This window comes from Acomys russatus, chromosome 25 (assembly GCF_903995435.1).
Source record: "Acomys russatus chromosome 25, mAcoRus1.1, whole genome shotgun sequence".
Lineage (NCBI taxonomy): Eukaryota > Metazoa > Chordata > Mammalia > Rodentia > Muridae > Acomys > Acomys russatus.
Genome location: NC_067161.1, coordinates 42,120,351 through 42,138,549, shown reverse-complemented (window position 1 = coordinate 42,138,549; position 18,199 = coordinate 42,120,351). Strand labels below are relative to the sequence as shown.

Here is an 18,199-nt window from a genome sequence, read left to right as displayed (position 1 = left end):
AAAACTTAACTGTTGTCTTTTAGCAAAGCAGTGACTGGTGTAGGCATGACTTGCTGGATTCCACCATATGTGTGGCGGGCTTGGGGGTGACTGGGGAGTCATCTGATCGCTGCAGAGGACTTCCAGTCCCACATGTTTAACTGTGTCTCTCCCTTTTCTCAAGTTCAATAATATTTTAATTAAAAATATTGGAGTTGTTCAAAGAAGGAGATTGCCAGCGTTCTGTGGCCATGAAGGTGCGGATGTTATTCAGCCGAGATTCTGGCATTGTTCATGCCTTGGATCGCCTGACGGCAAAGCCAATGGAAACACCAGAGGAGTCTGGGTTTTGAGTAGTGTTTTCATGTAACACAGAATTTCCAAAATATTATTATGCAATCCGTACAAAATAATAAGGAGACACTTTATAGTCTCTTCTCTGTCTTTATTAATATTAATTTAATTGATAAACAGAATTATGAACATTTATGGAGCACAAAGTAAAATGTGGATCGTTTAGGCTGGATTTCACTATATAGACCAGGCTGGCCTAGAGCCCACAGAGCGACACCTGCCTTTGCCTCAAGTCATGTGCTATCATGCACAGCTACATCCAACTTTGTTATGTTGTTTTTATTTAAGAGTTTTTTCCAGCCGGGCATGGTGGCGCACGCCTTTAATCCCAGCACTGCGGAGGCAGAGGCAAGTGGATCACTGTGAGTTCGAGGTCAGCCTGGTCTACAAAGCAAGTCCAGGACAGCCAAGGCTACACAGAGACAGTCTGTCTCGAAAAACAAAACAAAACAAAACAAAACAAAAAGTCTTCCATTGTAGTCAAAGCAGGCCTTAAACATGGGATCCACCTGTCTTAGTCTTCCAAGTGCTGGCATTATAGGTGTGTGCCCCCAGGTCTGGTTGAGTTAAAATTTTAGAAAGGAATCTACTTTAAAATATTGATAAACCTATTTCCCAGGGTCTGAATTTTGCCCACACATTCATTTGATGAAGCATATCTGCTGTATGAAAGTAGAAGGAGCTGGAGATTCTTGGAGGGGAAGGGCAGGGCCCTGGGAAGGTGAGGGTTGTGGGAGACCATGTACTTGGTCCTTCTAATGGCCTTTTTTTGTTTGTTTGTTTGTTTTTTGAGATAGGGTTTCTCTGTGTAGCCTTGGCTGTCCTGGACTCATTTTGTAGACCAGGCTGGCCTCAAACTCACAGCGATCCACCTGCCTCTGCCTCCTGAGTGCTGGGATTAAAGGCGTGCGCCACCACATCTGGCTTTAATGGCCTCTTTTTTTTTTTTTTTTTTTTTTTTTTGGTTTTTCGAGACAGGGTCTCTCTGTGTAGCCTTGGCCATCCTGGACTCACTTTGTAGACCAGGCTGGCCTCGAACTCACAGCGATCCGCCTGCCTCTGCCTCCCGAGTGCTGGGATTAAAGGCGTGCGCCACTACGCCCGGCTGCTTAATGGCCTCTTAAATCGAAGTATAGCACAGGTTGGCCTACCTTTTATGCTGCCACCATTACAATGTGCAGCGTGTACATGAGGCTCCCAGAAGCACCTCAGAAGGCTGCAGGTTCTTACAAGCAGACTGACTACTCAGAATGGCTATCAACTTCCTGTAGGGTTGTTCAAATACTTAAGTTCCTGGCTTTGCCCAGAGGAGACTGGTAGTCACACTGCATTTAATCGGGATTATGACACTAGTGGAAATTGAATATGAAGCTCAGATTACAGCTAGCGTTAGCTGGGTATTTATGTCAAAAATGTTTGGCATGAGTTTGTAGTTTCTGTCCAGAACCAGGCATTCAAAGGAGGAAGCCAGAGGCCTTTCTTATGCCGTCATAGAACTGGCAGGCAGTCACTGACTTTACTCCTGAGAGGGGCAGGCTGATCACTCCTGGTACCTGAGATGTGAGGGCAGTTGGCACCAAGGAGCAGAGCGGTAAACTTTACCAGAGGAAAGATAAGCCTCTGAACTACGACTCAAAGTTTAGCCTCAGCCCTTCCATGGATCTGACCAGTTCTCAAAGTCTATGTATGTGTTTGTATCCTGGGAGTCCTCCCCCACCAACACCCCTCCATCTGTGTCTTGGCAGAGAGTTGAAAGGCAAGCAGACGGGTAGGTGGGAGAGGATCATGGAGGATGAGGATGGCTCAAGAGTGACCTGACTGGAAGCAGCTGATCAGACATGCCCTTTCTGCAGGCAAAGTCAGGGAGTCCCCAGAGCACACTGCATAGTCAGATTTCTGGAACAGGGAGCTCTGGGCTCTGTGAGAGACCCCGCCTCAATATGTAAGGTGGAGGGAGACCCTGCCTCAATATATAAGTGGAGAGAGACCCTGCCTCAACCTACCTCTCTATATAAGTGGAGAGCAATCAAGCCTCCACACACATGCATGTGCACCCTCCCAACGTGTCCACAGACACTCAAACACATAAACATACCTATGTTTTTTTTTAATTATTTATTTTTATTTTATGTGCATTGGTGTTTTGCCTGCATGTATGTCTGTGGGTGTTGGATCTTGGAGTTACAGACAGTTGTGAGCTGCCATATTGATGCTGGGAATTTAGCCCTGGTCCTCTGGAAGAGCAGTCAGTGCTCTTAACCGTGAGGCATCTCTCCAGCCCCACATACCTATGTTTTTGTTTTTAATTAAAAAAAAAAAAAGTCAGTCTCCTCTTGTGAGGAGCATAGAGCAGTAGTTTTCCTGGAGACACTTCCTTACAACTGGCCCCATTTCTTACTATCCAATCACTGTAAGCACAAAAGACCCAAATAGCTTCCTGGACCTTTTGCTCTGACATTGTGAATCATGGCAGGTGGCCTTAGGGGTGCTGGGCCTCTGCGGGATGGAGGTGTCTAGCCCCTGCGGGCTCTACCTTGCCCAAGGAAGCTGGCTTAGCATGGCCACTGCCTCCATGAGCTAACCAGTCAACTATCTCCTTGTGTAGGTCTGTGGTCAGGAATCATCATCTGCTCTGCCTGCCAGGCCGCATCCTTTGTGGTTTTTATTGCTCGGCTCAATTGGAAACACGCCTGTCAACAGGTAACGGTCCTCGTCAGTATTTCTGAAGATGCCAAACCAGACCAGATGCGGCATGCATGCTTTCATTTTGGGTAGTTTTTTTTTTTTTTTTTCTTAAGCTATTTTTATGCTTTTTGGTTACTATTTGTTTTGTTTTAGTTGGGTTTTTGAGGTGATGGACTGTGTGACCCGAGGCCTGTTCATTCCCCTTTATTTGCTCAGTGAATAGAAAAACGGGATTCCGTTTCTGGTCTCTCGCTGTGAAAAGCCAATTTCAGTTGAAGAATTGGAACTGGAGAGACTTTCTCCAAGTTTATCCTAGGTGTGTGTGTGTGTGTGTGTGTGTGTGTGTGTGTGTGTGTGTGTGCGTGTGTATGTATGTGTGTGAGTGTGTGTATGTGTGTAAGTGTGTGTATGTGTGTGTGAGTGTGTGTGTGTATGAGTGTGTGCGTGCGTGTGTGTGTGTATGTGTGTGAGTGTGTGTATGTGTGTGAGTGTGTGTATGAGTGTGTGTGTGTGAGTGTGTGTATGTGTGTAAATGTGTAAGACACTGTATGCTTCTTTCTCCTCACCTTCCCAGGGTCAATGTGAGGTCTGGAAATAGGGGGTAGAAAGGGTGGCTGAAGTAAGAAGCTGAAGAAGGGGGAGCTCTCAGCGACCTTGGCTGTCGCCTCTCCCCTACATTAGTATACTCCCCTCCTACCCTTGGAGCCTGATTCAGGCCTTTGGAAGACACAGGGAAGCTCTGCCTCCAGTGCTGGTTAAGGGACATAGTTTCTCCTAAGCCAGGTGGCCACGGTTAGCAATGCCGCCTGCGGACACCTGGCCCGACTTTGAGTTTCATTTACTTTTCTAGGCTCAAGTACATGCCAATTTAAAGACCAATGTGACCCTGAATGGGGCTTCTGCTGTCTCTCAGGAGCCGGCTCACCCAGGTATGCTACAATTCTCTCAGCGCTGGGGCAGAGCAAACTACACAGGACTGGAGGGGCCTCTGTGGGACACAGCGGGATTAGCTGCTGTGAGTTGTCACTGAAGTGGACACTAATGTTTCAGAACACATGTCACGTTACAGCCACCTGGAGATAAACAGACTTAAAGTTGGTTTGCTTTGATTCCATACTTTAACATGCTCTTAGGTTGGCTTAAGCTTCTTAGGCCCTCAGCTAGTCCTTGGTACTTCTGCAAGCACTCTCCAGGCATTTCTTGTCTTTTTAAAAGTGTCCTGAAAATTTTTGAGCCAGGCATGGTGGCGCACACCTATAATCCTGGCACTCAGGAGGCCGAGGCAGATCTCTGTGAGTTCGAGGCCAGCCGGGTCTACAAAGCGAGTCCATGACAGAGAAACCCTGTCTCAAAAAACCAAAAAAAGAAAAAAATTTTTTTTTTGTTTTGGTCCGCATGCAATAATTGGTCTTTTTATGGGGTACAGTGCATAGCTCACTGCAGGTATAAAAACATGTACTACTAAAAATAGGGGGTTGGCAGAGGAACAAGTCTTAGAAGCTGCTATTTGCATGTTTGTTTTAATGCAGTCCCTGTGTTTGGCCAAGCACCGTTCACTTTAAGCATGCTCTTGCTCAGACCTTTGCATCATGCAAATGCAATTACATTAGGCTGCTTTTCTGTCAATTAGTAATTCTATCACGTCCCTAGTTCCTGAACTGTTAATAATATTGACCTTTCACTCCTGTGGGGGAGGTAAAAGTGGCTTCCTTCTACCTCCCTGCAATCTGCGGCTGACACAGCGGAAATAGACAGGAGAAAAACAGTATTTAGCTATGTCTGTAGGTGTAGAAGTTCACACGCCATGAGACTTGAAGGAGGAACAGGATTACAGAGAAACATCTGAAGCTACAGAAGGGAGTAGGGGTATGGGTCGTCTGAGGGTGATGTCTATACTAGTTATGGGGGCCAGAGGAGGAAAAACATGGTGAGCAAAGGTTATGCCAAATCTCTCTGATATTAGAAGGTCCTAGCAATGGCCAATCCTCCCCACCCCACCCCCGAGACAATGCTTTTTGTAATGTGGATGTATTGGGTATAAAAGTCTTTTGCATAAAGGCTCCGTGGGCCCCAACACTCCTTTATAATGTCACCTGTTGGTTCCTAGAAGGCTAAAGGTAGGCTGGCAGTGGTCTGCTGTTCGTCTGATCTGCGCTTAGTGTCTGGTTAAACTTGACATAGTTTTATGACTCACGAGCGGTCTGACCTAAAGCTATCTGTCTTCATACGGGACTCCTCTACTCCGGTTATTTCAGGGCTTGACATTCTCCCAAGCCCTCACTGACACAAAGGTAAGAGGCAGCTAGTGTGAGGCTGGCCTGTTCTGGGGCTATCTTCAAATGCTATACGCAGCCTGTTGGGGCTTGAAGGTACAGGGAGGTTTAGCAGAGCCCACCCTTAACAGGTACTGCTCAGACCTGAGCCATATGTCCTACCTACGGAACTGTCAGAGCAAAGCCATCCACAGAGGCTGGCTTGCCCCTCCCCCACAGCTTTCCAGCTTTCTCGTGATCTGGCTCTGAGAACTTTGTGTCCTTAGTTCTTTGTCACCTTCTAGATGCTCTTTTTAATTCATTGTATCCTGATGTAACAATTATCCCAGGAGGCAGGGCTGGTTTGTTAATGTGGGAAATAATGACATTTACCCTGTCTGTGGGTGTGAAGAGAGTGTTAGGGACTGCCAGTCACAGCCTAAGTGTCCTGTAAATGTGACCTGCTGTTGTTTATTTTAAAAAGTTTTGCTTGTCTTTGTTCCTTTGAGACAGGATCTATGCATCCCAGGCTAGCCTTGAATTGGCTTTTAGGTGAGGGTGAGCTTCAAGTTTTGACCCTCCTGGCTCCGCTTCCCACGTTGGCATTACAGGGCTGCACCACCATGCCTGGTGAGACCAGGGTGATGATGTTCCAAATTATTTTGTCAGGACTCTGAGGCCATCATAACAGTCTCAGCACAGATTGGAAAATCCTAATCTGGAACATTCGGAAATCCAAACCACTAGAATATGAAATACTTCTGATCCCAAGCATTTCGGATAAGGTGTGCTCCACCACTTATGTGCCCTCTTATGCTTTTACAGAAAGCAATTTTCAATTTTCTTAGGCTGCTAGGTGATCTGCCCTTGTATTTCTCTTGGAAAGTTTTCAATGTGTTTTCCTGTTGGTATTTTTACTCCACAAGGCCACGAGCCTTGAGTCTTCATGTGAGTCACCATCTTGCTTGGTGCTCCTGGGTCCTTGGAGCCGAAGGGTCCCCTTTTCAGGTCTGTGAATGCCTGGTGAGTGTCTTAGTTTATGTCCCCTGCATCTGTTTTATTTTCTGTCTGAAGTGATTGTTAGGTAGGTACTGGCCTCCTCGAAGCCTGACCCTAGAAAGCTCTCTGGCTCCCCATATTGGCTGGCCAGATCAGTGCATGGGTGAAAAGAGGCACTCAGAGACAATTGGCCAAACACCGGGGCTGTTAACAGCTTTGTTAGGGGCAGAACCTGGGTCCTGGCAGCCCTGACCCAGGCTCAGTCCCCTGTCCTCACTGAGCCAACTGAACAGACAAGCAATGCCGGGAAGCAGAGAAACAAGATTTGTTACCTAGTGTGGCTGCACCGGGAAGAGGAACAAATAACAGGGTCCAGTGACGCCTCCCCTCTTCCCACGAAATCTATCTTCGGGGTCCTGACATGAGGTTTAGGTTTAAGCACAAGGCATGTGTAGGTGTGTGGGGTCCTGGTCAACCTGTGGTCCTGCCCAGAAGTGACCCGTCATTGACAGCCTTTCCTTCGTGATTGTCTGAGAACTTGTCAGAACTGTGAAATCTCTTTGTGGGAGGTAAGCGTCTCTGGCTGGCACCAGGAGCCAGCCTTTTCCTTCTCCCAGCATAAGATTTCTGGGGAGAGGTTAGCTTCTTGGGAAGTGTTGTTTTAGTAGTCCGATTGCTGAAGGAAGGACCACAGGTGTCTCTAAAAGATCCTCACTCCTATGTGGATGGTTCCAGAATCCCTCCTTGATTAAGTACAAAGCCAATAAGCACAACCCAAAGATAAGAGCAAAGGGGCATCCTGGAAACAACTCCTGAAGGCAGAACTGGGCATGGAATTTGGTTTTCCATCTATCACAATGAACAGAAGCCAGGAATTGTATCCTTAAATCGTGTTCTATTCAGCTTGCTGGAGGGGGGCCCTAACTACCTCATTCTCTTACTAGTGTATTTACAGAGAACAGAGGCAATAACTAAATCCAGAGTTTAGTCTTGTCCCTCTGGCGAGGTGCGTGGCCTGGTCTCTGAGATTCTGTAGCAGAGGAGGGCTGGCCAAGGTGACTGAAGATGGCATTTCTCCTGAGCCAGTTTGGATGACGTTTAGATTGAAAGTTAAACAGGCAAAACCATTAGCCATGTAAACTAGTCACCTGCTTATAGTATGTACTCATGGGCTCCTTCCTATAGACTGGGGTACATGTGTGAGTTGTAAGTTGTAAAATGCCCTATTTCTTACTAAAGAATGAAATACAAATGTGCCCCTGTTTGTGCCCTGTGAGTATCTCCTGGAGCAAAGGAAGTAAAAAGAGACTATTGGAGTCACTTATGCCTATTCATGTGGGAGAGACTTAGTAGTACAGGTCGTGGTGAGGACAGGTCTGAGCACGCACAAATCATACCTTGCATGTATAAGATGGTGGACAGGCACTTCTGGACAGCGTGTGTCAGTAGGAAGAGATTGTAGAGGGCCAAGCTCATTGCAAGTAAGCTAGAAGAGTGGATCTGTGTGGCTTGGCAATTTTGATGGGTTTGTTACTGCTTTCTCTACCGTGCCTTGTCTGAAACAAACAAAAAAGCAACTTGAAGGAACATTAAAAGTCCTTTAAAGGGACAGCAGTACCTTCCCACTGGAGCAAGAGAGACGCATAGTCCAAAGACCTCTTACCTAAGAGTTAACAGTGGTTTCTTTTCTTTTCTTTATTTATCGTACCAATCATTTCTTTTTTGTTTGTTTGTTTGTTTGGTTGGTTTTTCAAGACAGGGTTTCTCTGTGTGGCCTTGGCTGTCCTGGACTTGCTTTGTAGACAGGCTGGCCTCGAACTCACAGCAATCCCCACCTGCCTTTGCCTCCCAAGTGGTGGGATTAAAGGTATGTGCCACCACCACCCCAGCATAACAACTGTTTCTTTCTTTCTTTCTTTCTTTTTTTTTTGGTATTCTGGCCTCGAACTCACAGCAATCCCCACCTGCCTCTGCCTCCCGAGTGGTGGGATTAAAGGTGTGTGCCACCACCACCCCGGCATAACAACTGTTTCTTTCTTTCTTTTCTTTTTTTTTTTTTTTTTTTTTTTTTGGTTTTCTGAGACAGTGTTTCTCTGTACAGCCTTGACTGTCCTGGACTCAGTTTGTAGAGCAGGCTGGCCTTGAACTCGCAGCGAGCCACCTGCCTCTGCCTCCCCAGTGCTGGAATTAAAGGCATGCGCCACCACCGCCCCGGCATAATGACTGTTTCTTGAACCAACTTTGTCCTAGCAATAATCAGAAATAATAACCACCATTTGTATATATGAAAATAAAAATCCATTCAAGCTGCTCACTAAGGCCCTTTCCCCTCACAGTGGGTCCTGAGAGCCATGGAGAAATTATGATGACAGATCTTGAAAAAAAAGACGAGACTCAGTTGGACCAGCAGACAAACCAGCAACAAGCTTTGCCTGTCCACCCAAAGGATAGCAATAAGCTGTCTGGGAAGCAGTTGGCCCTACGCCGAGGACTCCTGCTCCTGGGAGGTGTCTTAGTCTTGGTGGGGGGGATTTTAGTGAGAGTCTATATCAGAATTGAGTGACATGGAAAAGTCAGCCATCAAGCGATGCAAATGCTCCTCTGTTTGTGAGGTGAACGCCTGACAAACCCACCACACATGGAAAACATTACATCAGCACCAGGGGTATCCTGTGGCAGACAACCACATGCTCAGCGTGCTCAGGCCCTCTAACAAGTAATCTCTCTCTCTCTCTCTCTCTCTCTCTCTCTCTCTCTCTCCCCTTCTACCCCCCTCTCTCAAACACAATCAGAGGCAGAAAGAGAGAGAGAGACACGCACACAGACATAGGCAGAGAGACATAGATGGGAGGGAGAGGGGGGGCGCACACTGTGAGTGGACAGTGCATACAATATACTTCACCTACCAAATACTAGTGTTTGATACACTGTACCAACTAAAATTATGATTTTTTTCACACACACCCCCCGCCCGGGATTGCAGGGCCACCTAGAGGTTGTAGCTTCCTGCCACTGTCCAGTGTCTCCAAATGACGGTGTCACCCATTGTGAGTCCAGGAAAAGCTCCTAGTTCCAAAAACAGTCTCTACTGAATGTCTGCCACTTTTGCACCAATGTAAAGTTGAGGCTTCGGAAAGTAATCACTCTAAGTCTGGGACCACACACAGTTTTGAACATATAGACAATTCATATAGCTGGCTGTGGCTGGTCACTTTAGGTGACAGGATTCAACTGTGATCATGGGTTTTATGAACTGAGAATTCAAAAAAATTTTTCTAATAAAGAATAAGGTAATAAAGAATAAAGAATAAAGAAAATACCGTATTGTGGTCTGAGACAAGGTGGGGGGGGATGGTGGTGAAGTGTTACGTCATCCACCGCCGCACATGGACTGCTGTGTACCGACCGCATTCAGGTGTAGACTTCCTATTCTGCCTGCTGTTTTGTAAAATACAAACCTATATCTGAACTGCTTTCATATTCTTACTGTGTGACTCTATTAAATACATTTTATGATATGTCTCTGGGTTGTAGATTATTATTCCGTGAGAAATTTATTAATCATCAGGGGGAGGAGCTCAGATCTCCTGGAGCTGTGAAGCGATGAAGACCCAACGATGAGTGACCATTCCTGGTTGGTGGCCAGAGGGCAAAGCTTTAACAAAGGCATTAGGTTGCAGCCCCATTCTTTCAGCCTCTGAAGGGTTAAGCACACACTGATAATTCAGGAGACTTTCAAAGGGGGGAAAGAAGAAGAAGAAGAAGAAGAAGAAGAAGAAGAAGAAGAAGAAGAAGAAGAAGAAGAAGAAGAAGAAGAAGAAGAAGAAGAAGACAATTAGGAAATTTAGCTACTGTAAAAACCCACTGCGTTTATTTTGTTTTTCTTTTGGTGGTTGGGGCTGGTAAGCGTTCCTCACTGAGCTGTATCAGCAATCCTCCAACAGTGGCCTTTGGTTGGGATCACCTAAGCCATCCCTCAGAGCTTAATTCTTGTTGGGTCTAAAAAATGACACTTTTCAGCCACCCAGAGCGAGGCTTGTGCCACGCGCTGCGCTGGGCGACGGTTGGATTTGGACGCGGCACCTGGGGCGGGGTGGAGCGTGGGGCGAGTCCCACGCAGCTCCCTCCGCCCCGCAGTCGGCTCCACGTGCTGGTCCCGCCCGCATCAGAGCCTGGACCATGGAGCCGGCCAAGGACGGCCTGGGTACTGCCATCCAGACTCCGCAACTGGCCGATGCCCCGCAGTGGCGCGGCCGGTTCATCTTGCGGAGCCTGCGGGGAGCGCTGTCCCCCGACGTGCGGCGGGAGGCGGCTGCGCTGGCGGCGCTCGCGGGCCCGGTGGTGAGTCGGACCCGGAGCTGCAGGCGGGGCGCGGGGCGGCCCCAGGCGGGCCGAGGGGTGACTGCCTTTCTACTCCTTGCAGTTCCTGGCACAGCTGATGATCTTTCTCATCAGCATAGTCAGTTCCATCTTCTGCGGACACCTGGGCAAAGTCGAGCTGGACGCCGTGACTCTCGCTGTTTCCGTAGGTGTTAACTGTTACAGCTGATGAGAGTAAAGCTTTAATGTGGTTTTACTTGTACTGTGCTGGAGATGAACTCAGTGCTGTATGCGTGCTTAGTACACCTCTAACCCCACACCTCAGAATTAGAACTGCAGGGTCTGGGTCTTACCCACTGCTAACCATGTTGATTTTCAGATTTGGGAAGAGAGTTCTGAGCAGATTCCACTCTCAGGCACTGCATCCTGGGAGGCATGGAAGGAGTGTCGCAAGCAGACGCATGGTGCAAGTTACCCTAAACGAACTGCGTGTCGCCTCTTCTGAAACCAAACCACCAAAGCTATTAGTTACACAGTTCATTAAGATTACACTATTTCTCTTGTAAAATGTCTTCCTTTCGCATGCTTTGAAGTCTTTCTCCATCTGCTAATAAAGTAGTGGAAAGCTGCTTCGTTTGGCAGAGCATCTCTCTCTCTCTCTCTCTCTCTCTCTCTCTCTCTCTCTCTCTCTCTCGTTGTTTTTGGCCGTTTCCTTTCCTACTGTTATGCCTCTAGATGTAAAACAACAGGAATAAATGCAACCCACAGTGAGATGGGAGGCCTGGTGGTGGGATGTGGGACGTGGGAACGCGGTATGCTCCATAGGCAAGGCTTTCCGTAGATAAGGTCCGGCACAGGGAGAGCCTCTATCAGCCCTTCCCAAATGGGCCAAGGAGATATGTTGCTTTTAATGAATGTCAACTTGTAACCACTTGCTGAGAGAACAGTGGACTCAATGGCACCATGGATAGATATGTTAAGCTTTATAAATGTTGTTTTTGGAATAGGGTCTTATTCAATAGCTCGGGCTGGTCTTGAATTCTCAATATTCTCAATGCCTCAGTTAGAATTACAGGCCTAGTAATTTTGGTCTCATCTTTTACTGTAGTGTTGTCTGTGGTAAGAGGGAGGGTCCCAACTATGCTCAGTTTGTTAGAATCTTGAACAAATGTGAGCCATAGAGGGTGACTAGCATTCTAAGCTAACCAAAGGCAGTTAGTTTCAACAACCAAACAACAAACCAAACACAACAGAACAAAGACACTCTCATGTGTGATTAAAAAAAAAACAAACAAACAAACAAACAAAGCTGGGTGATGGCACAGGCCTTTAGTCCCAGCACTAGGAAGCAGAGGCAGGTAGATCTCTGAGTTTGAGACCAGCCTAGTCTATAGAGCAAATTCCAGGACAGCCAAGGCCTGCTTTGTTTTGTTTTTGAGAAAGGGTTTCTCTGTGTAGCTCTAGCTGTCCTGGAACTCACTGTGTAGACCAGACTGGCCTTGAACTTGAGTTCCGCCTGCCTCTGCCTCCCAAGTGCTAGGATTGAAAGTGTGTGCTTTTCCTTTTTATAAAGTGAGGTACCTCCCCCTTTTCTTTCTCTTGATTGGCTCAGTCATAGTGTGACCTCACATCTGGGTCCTCACTGTGCCATGAGCCCTCTGGGTTTCATGCCTGGTGGGATAATTTTAGGACACCCCACATGTGGCCTGCTATTGACCTCCTGGGGCCAGGTCCATTGTTACAATCTCAAAGTATTGGAGGCTAAGCCTTTTACAGGGAAAATATTTCTTTTCCTTCTTTCTTTTTAAAGATGTATTTACTTATTATGTATACAGTGCTCTGTCTGCATGTACACCTTCATGCCAGAAGAGGGCACCAGATCTCATTACAGATGGTTGTGAGCCATCATGTGGTTGCTGGGAATTGAACTCAGAACCTCTGGAAGAGCAGACAGTGCTCTTAACGTCTGAGCCATCTCTCCAGCCCCGGGAAAAGGTTTCTTTAGCTCATACTTAAGTACATTTAAGAGCATGGCATCTCATGGCATCTACTGAGTTCTGATGGGGCCCTTGCAATTCCATCATCACGTGCAAACAGCACCATGGCTTACGAGAGGAGCAAAGAGACACACAGTGAGACAGAAAGCAAGAGGGATGTGGGTACTCAGCTTGCTCTTTTACACTTCACTCTCACAGGAACAAACTAGGTCCCATGACAACTTAATTTTTTGAGACAGTCTCATGAAGCCCAAGCTGACCCCAAACTTGCCATATAGTAGGGTAGCCCTGAGCCACTGCTCCTTCTGCCCCCACCTTTCCAGGGCTGGGGTTACAGGCATGTGTCGCCATGCCCAGCTCATGTAGTGCTGGTGCTGGGCATTCTAGACAAGTACTCTACCCAACAAGCCCTGTGAAAACTCATTAGCCCCATCTGAGGCTGGCATTCCAGTGACTTAGTCACCGTTCACTAAGTGTCACCTCTTGAAGGCCCTACTGCCTCCCAACTACATCGTACCGAAACCAGACTACTTGAGAGGGTGACGTGAGCCAGCTCCCTACCAGGCTACTAAAACCGAGGTCTGCAGCCAGACCTGCCAGCTCAGATCACACCCAAGTAACCATAAGGCAATGCAAATGCACTAAATTTTTTGTCACTTAGGCTACCCCTAAAATAGGAAATCATAACCCTATGTACGTGTGACTTAGGACAGTGCCTGGTCATAATGTCATATACATGAAGAGCCTGGCCCATAGGATCTCAACATACACTGGGTGTTGTTTGTGTGGGCACATGTGTTTGCGGGCTCAGCACCTCTGAACATGTATTCTGAGCCCAGAGGAGGAGATGAATGTACTGCTTTCTCACCCTCCACCTTATTCTGTTGAGGAAGAGTCTCTTACCAAACCTGGAGTGGTATTTTGGCTGGGCTGGAGGGTCAGTGAGCTCCAGGGTCTGTCTGTCTCCACAGCACCCCACCCCCACCCCACCAAGTCCCAGTGCTGCACATGTCTGCAGCTTTTACAGGGGCGCTGGGGAGCCAGAGCCATGTGGTCATGCTTACCCATCATGCATCATTACCGCCGAGACCTCTGCCCAGCCTAGATTTTTTTTTTTTAAAAAAAAATTATTTCTTTATTATTTATACAGTGTTCTACCTGCATGTGTGCCTGCATGTAGGCTAGAAGAGGGCACCAGATCTCACGATAGATGGTTGTGAGCCACCATGTGGTTGCTGGGAATTGAACTCAGGATCCCTGGAAGAACAGCCAGTGCTCTTAACTTCTGAGCCATCTCCCTAGTACTTTTTCTTGATAGATAGTTTTCTTTCTGCATCGTGCATGCATGCTCCATGCCCCAGTGCTGCCGAGTGCATCTCCTCTAGCAGATGAGGCACGTGGCCTTCAGACAGTAGCAAAACCTTTTTGTTTATCATCTTTAATTTATAAAAAAGATTTATTTATTTATTATGTATATAGATTTTGTTGTAGATGGTTGTGAGCCAACATGTGGTTGCTGAGAATTGAACTCATAACCTTTGGAAGAGCAGCCAGGGCTCTTACCCTCTGAGCCATGTCTCCAGCCCCTTCTTTTGAGTTTTTTAATGACGGGGTTTAGCTCTGTTACTGAGACTGGTCTGGAGCTCCTTGGGCTAAAGTGAGTCTTTTACCTCAGACTTGTGAGCCATTGGGACCACGGGACATGCTGCAGTACCTGGCTTTACTTTCCTGAGGCGAAGCTCTTTCATGCTGTATTGAGAAAACCTAGGCTTCCTGGGTGCGGTGGCACACACGTTTAATACTAGCACTTGGAAGTTAGAGGCGGGAAGATCTCTGTGAGCTCCGGGCCAGCCTGGTCTACATAGCAAGTTCCAAGTCAAACAGGGATACACAGAGAAACCCTGTCTTCCCCCCACCCCCCAAAAAAAAAGGAAGAGAGAGAGAAAAAAGAAAAGAAAGGAAGAAGAGAAAAAAAAGGAAAGGGGCTGGAGAGATGGCTAAGTGGTAAAGAGCAGTGTCTGCTCTTCCAAAGGACCCAGGTTCAATTCCCAGCACCCACAAGGCAGCTCACAGCTGTCTGTAACTCCAGTTCCAAGGGATCTGGCACCCTTATACCAATACACATGAAATAATTTTTAGAAAGAAGGAAAGAAAGAAAGAAAAGGTTTTAGGCTTTAAGCTTCCCTGGTTGACCTAGGGTGGCTGTGGCCCTAGGTTAGAAAAGATGTTTTTGTTCCAAGGATCCATGTGGCCATCTGAACCACATGAGTGTACAAGGTCTTTGAAATTGAGCTGATGAGCTGGGCATGTGGAGCAAGCCTTTAATCCTAGCACTCAGGAGGCAGGTACAGATGGATCTCTGAGTTCGAGACCAGCCTGATCTATATAGAGAGTTCCAGGACAGCCAGGGCTACATAGTGAGACCTTGTCTCATAAACAAACAGACAAACAAACGAGTTGTGGAGGCTCTTTGGTCCTGAACAATGCTGCCTGCTGCCCTTGGCCTGGTTTTTTTCTTGCAGGTTGTGAATGTCACTGGAATTTCAGTTGGAACTGGCTTAGCCTCGGCTTGTGACACGTTGATGTCTCAGGTGAGAGCCCCATTGCCCACATGGGTCCTTGGCAGTTCCCCAGGGAACTGCACCTTGTGGTTTGGAGGTCCCTTTATGCATGGCCAGCACAGATGCAATAAATCATGTGACAACCACTCAGCTAGGCTTCTTTCAGGCTATGGTAGAAGAAGGATGCACACCAATGGCCCAGCAGCAAGTGGGGCTTTGCGAGGTGGGGACAGGTAGAGCTGCAGTAGGAAAACAAGCAAACAGGCCCTGGGTGGCACCAGACTCCTCCAGGTGATTTTCCCCCGGAATAGTTTAAAGAAGAGATGCTTACTAGCCTGACTTATTTGGGCTGGAACCTCCATTTTTAAATTTTTATTTTATTTATTTATTTATTTATTTTTTGAGAAAACAGTTTGTTTGGGATCTTTCTGCCTCCTGGGCCTGGTGCAAAAGCACGGACCTCACCATGGCTCCCGCTGCGTTTAGCAGATAGTTCTGCCCTTCTGGCCTGGCCTGCACAGGGCCTGTGGTCTCCTTGTCCCTCTCTGAGCTTAGAAGTGTTCTTGGCACTCCAGGTCCTGACCCCTGCACCGGACTCAGCCCCCATCAATGCCCTTTCCATCTCTGTCTGGCTCGCCCTGTTCTCCTTGAACACTCTTAGTTTCCTGTTATACTTAAGATCTGTGACTCATCCCCAACTGATTTCAGTGCTGAGTGAGAAGTGCAGGTCTACTTTAAATTCTTCTGCCTGTGGACAGTCGCCTTCCCCAGACCACTCGCCTCTCTCCAGTGTGTGTGCTGACAGCCTTGTCAACGGTTGGGTGGCTTTGTGTGAAGTCACTTCTGGGTCCTCTGTGTTATCATTGTCTATTCTGTTCTTTTCTTAAGGATATCTCTGTTCTCATTATGTGACATCAAAATCGAGAAAACCAAATTCACCCTAAGCAAATGCAAGGTTGAAAGATTGACTTCCTGAAGAGCAGAAAAAAGCAGATTCGACGTGGCAAAAGCCTCAGCCTTGATTGTCTGAGGGGGCATGAAGTATTCTGCCGATGCAGTCAAAAGGTAACTACGGAACTCCACTCCTGACAGGGTGGCATTGTCTGTGACATTGCGTTCAGAAAGCTGAGATAGAAGGATAGAGCATTTTGGGCCAACCTGGGCTACATAGCAAGACAGAGGAGGAGATGTAGGGAAGAAGAAGAAGAAGAAGAAGAAGAAGAAGAAGAAGAAGAAGAAGAAGAAGAAGAAGAAGAAGAAAGAAGGAGGAGGGAGGGAGGGGGGGAGGGAGGGAAAGAGGCGCCATGGAGTAGGGAATCAGGAACAGTGCTGTAATAAATAAGAGGTGTTGGAGGACAGACATCTTGAACTTTGACCTGCTCCAAGACAGAAGCAATAGCCTGCAGCTCAATCTTTTCAATAGCCTCCCAACTGCAGGGGTGCAGGAGCCAGGCCAGCCCCCAGAAGGCAGGAAGCTCAGTCCAAAGCCCCAGTGCAAGGGCCTGTGTAAGCATGACCCTCAGGGATTTGTGTACATAGATGTGTGCGCCGGGCTCCCCCAAACCCAAGTAGCCTTGACCTAGTGCCTGGGTGGGGGCAACTGGGGCTCCTTACTGGCCACCTACTCTGTTCCCCAGTGAGACATAGGTATGTGTTCAACTCAAGTGTGATCACTTCTCTCACCAGCCACTACCTCACACTAGGAGTGTCCAAGGAGCCACTCAGGACCTGGCCAGCTTGGTCTTTGAACGGGTTCATGACCACAAGCCCAGTGAGCCAGTCCCTGGCATAGCCAAGTTCTGCCCTGCCCCCTCCACCCCCTGTGGCCCCTGGGGCCAAAAGAGCCAGCCTCATCCTCATTCTGCGGTCTGCTTGCTTTCCTGTGCTTGATTTTATATTCAGGTGTTTTAGTAGCATTAATCAGATTCGGCCTTCCCTCACTTTCTCTCTCAGGTATTCATCCCCCAGGCTTCCTCTCTATTTTCTTTCTTGGTTTTCCTCCTTAAATTTTCTTTCTTGGTTCCTCCTTTTTTTGCTTTTCTATGTCTTTACGTTGAAGCCGTTGCCTTGATGACTGCCTATATAAAAAGCCAGACCTCTCAATAAACAAGAATCCACTCAAGGTCTTAGAAGAACTAGAACATGCCAAACTCGAGTCAGCAGGAGAAAAGAAATAACGGAGACCAGAGCTGAGACTAAAGGGGGAGACTGAAAGAATATAAAGAGTAAACAACATAGTAAGCAACATAGTAAACAACATAGAGTCGGTTATGTAAGAAAATAGGCGGGATTTACGAGCTTTAGCTCAACTAACCGAAAAAGAGAAAGAAGACCCACAGCAATAAAATTGGAGGCAGAAGCTGGATCATTAGGGTGAACTTTGAAAATTACATTCCAATAAACTAGAAGGCCTACAAGAAATGAGCACGTTTCTTGATGTACATGAGCTACCAAGGCTGAATCAAGAAAGTACAAATATCCAGTCATCAGCCATGAGACTGAAACAGCTCCCCCAGCAAAACAGAATGTCAAGGGAGTCGACGCTGAAGCCCATCAGACCTTAGGAAGACCAAGCAGCAACGTCCTCAAACTGTCCCATAAGACAGAAGTGGAAGGTTAACTCACGAAGTCATCCCACAATGCCAGGTGAGGGCACAGCAACCAACTACCGACCTCTCTCCTTGATGAACACCAATGCAAACAAAATACTTGCAAGCCAAACTCAGTATCACTCTACAAACAGCATTTCCCCTACAAGACAAAGGTATTCACTCTCACCATTTTGAGTCAACACAGCACTTGAAACCTTAGCCAGATCAGCAAAGCAAGAGAATGGAAAAAGGAAAAGAAATTATCCCTACTTTCAGACAACACTATCCTATACTTAAAGGATTGCAAAGCTCCACCAGATAACTCTTGGGTTTGCTAAATAATTTCTACAAACTAGCAGAATGCAAGATCAGCATAGAAAAATCAGTAACTTTCCTTCACTCGACCAGGGCACTCACCAAAATAGAAATCAAGGCCATTCCTGTTACAATACCTTTGAATA

The 18,199-nt window shown here is 47.1% G+C and overlaps 1 protein-coding gene across 1 annotated transcript in view; it reads left to right on the top strand.

Annotated features, from left to right (window-relative positions):
- Slc47a1 (solute carrier family 47 member 1) overlaps nucleotides 1-8,868 on the top strand; it is a 35,089-nt gene extending 26,221 nt beyond the window's left edge. Inside the window, exons 15-17 of the mRNA XM_051167698.1 lie at nucleotides 2,939-3,033; nucleotides 3,869-3,947; nucleotides 8,606-8,868. Of these exons, the coding sequence (XP_051023655.1) occupies nucleotides 2,939-3,033; nucleotides 3,869-3,947; nucleotides 8,606-8,832 (401 nt within the window). The 3' untranslated portion in view covers nucleotides 8,833-8,868. The remainder of the gene's footprint in view (nucleotides 1-2,938; nucleotides 3,034-3,868; nucleotides 3,948-8,605) is intronic.
- The last annotated feature ends 9,331 nt before the right edge of the window (nucleotides 8,869-18,199 follow it).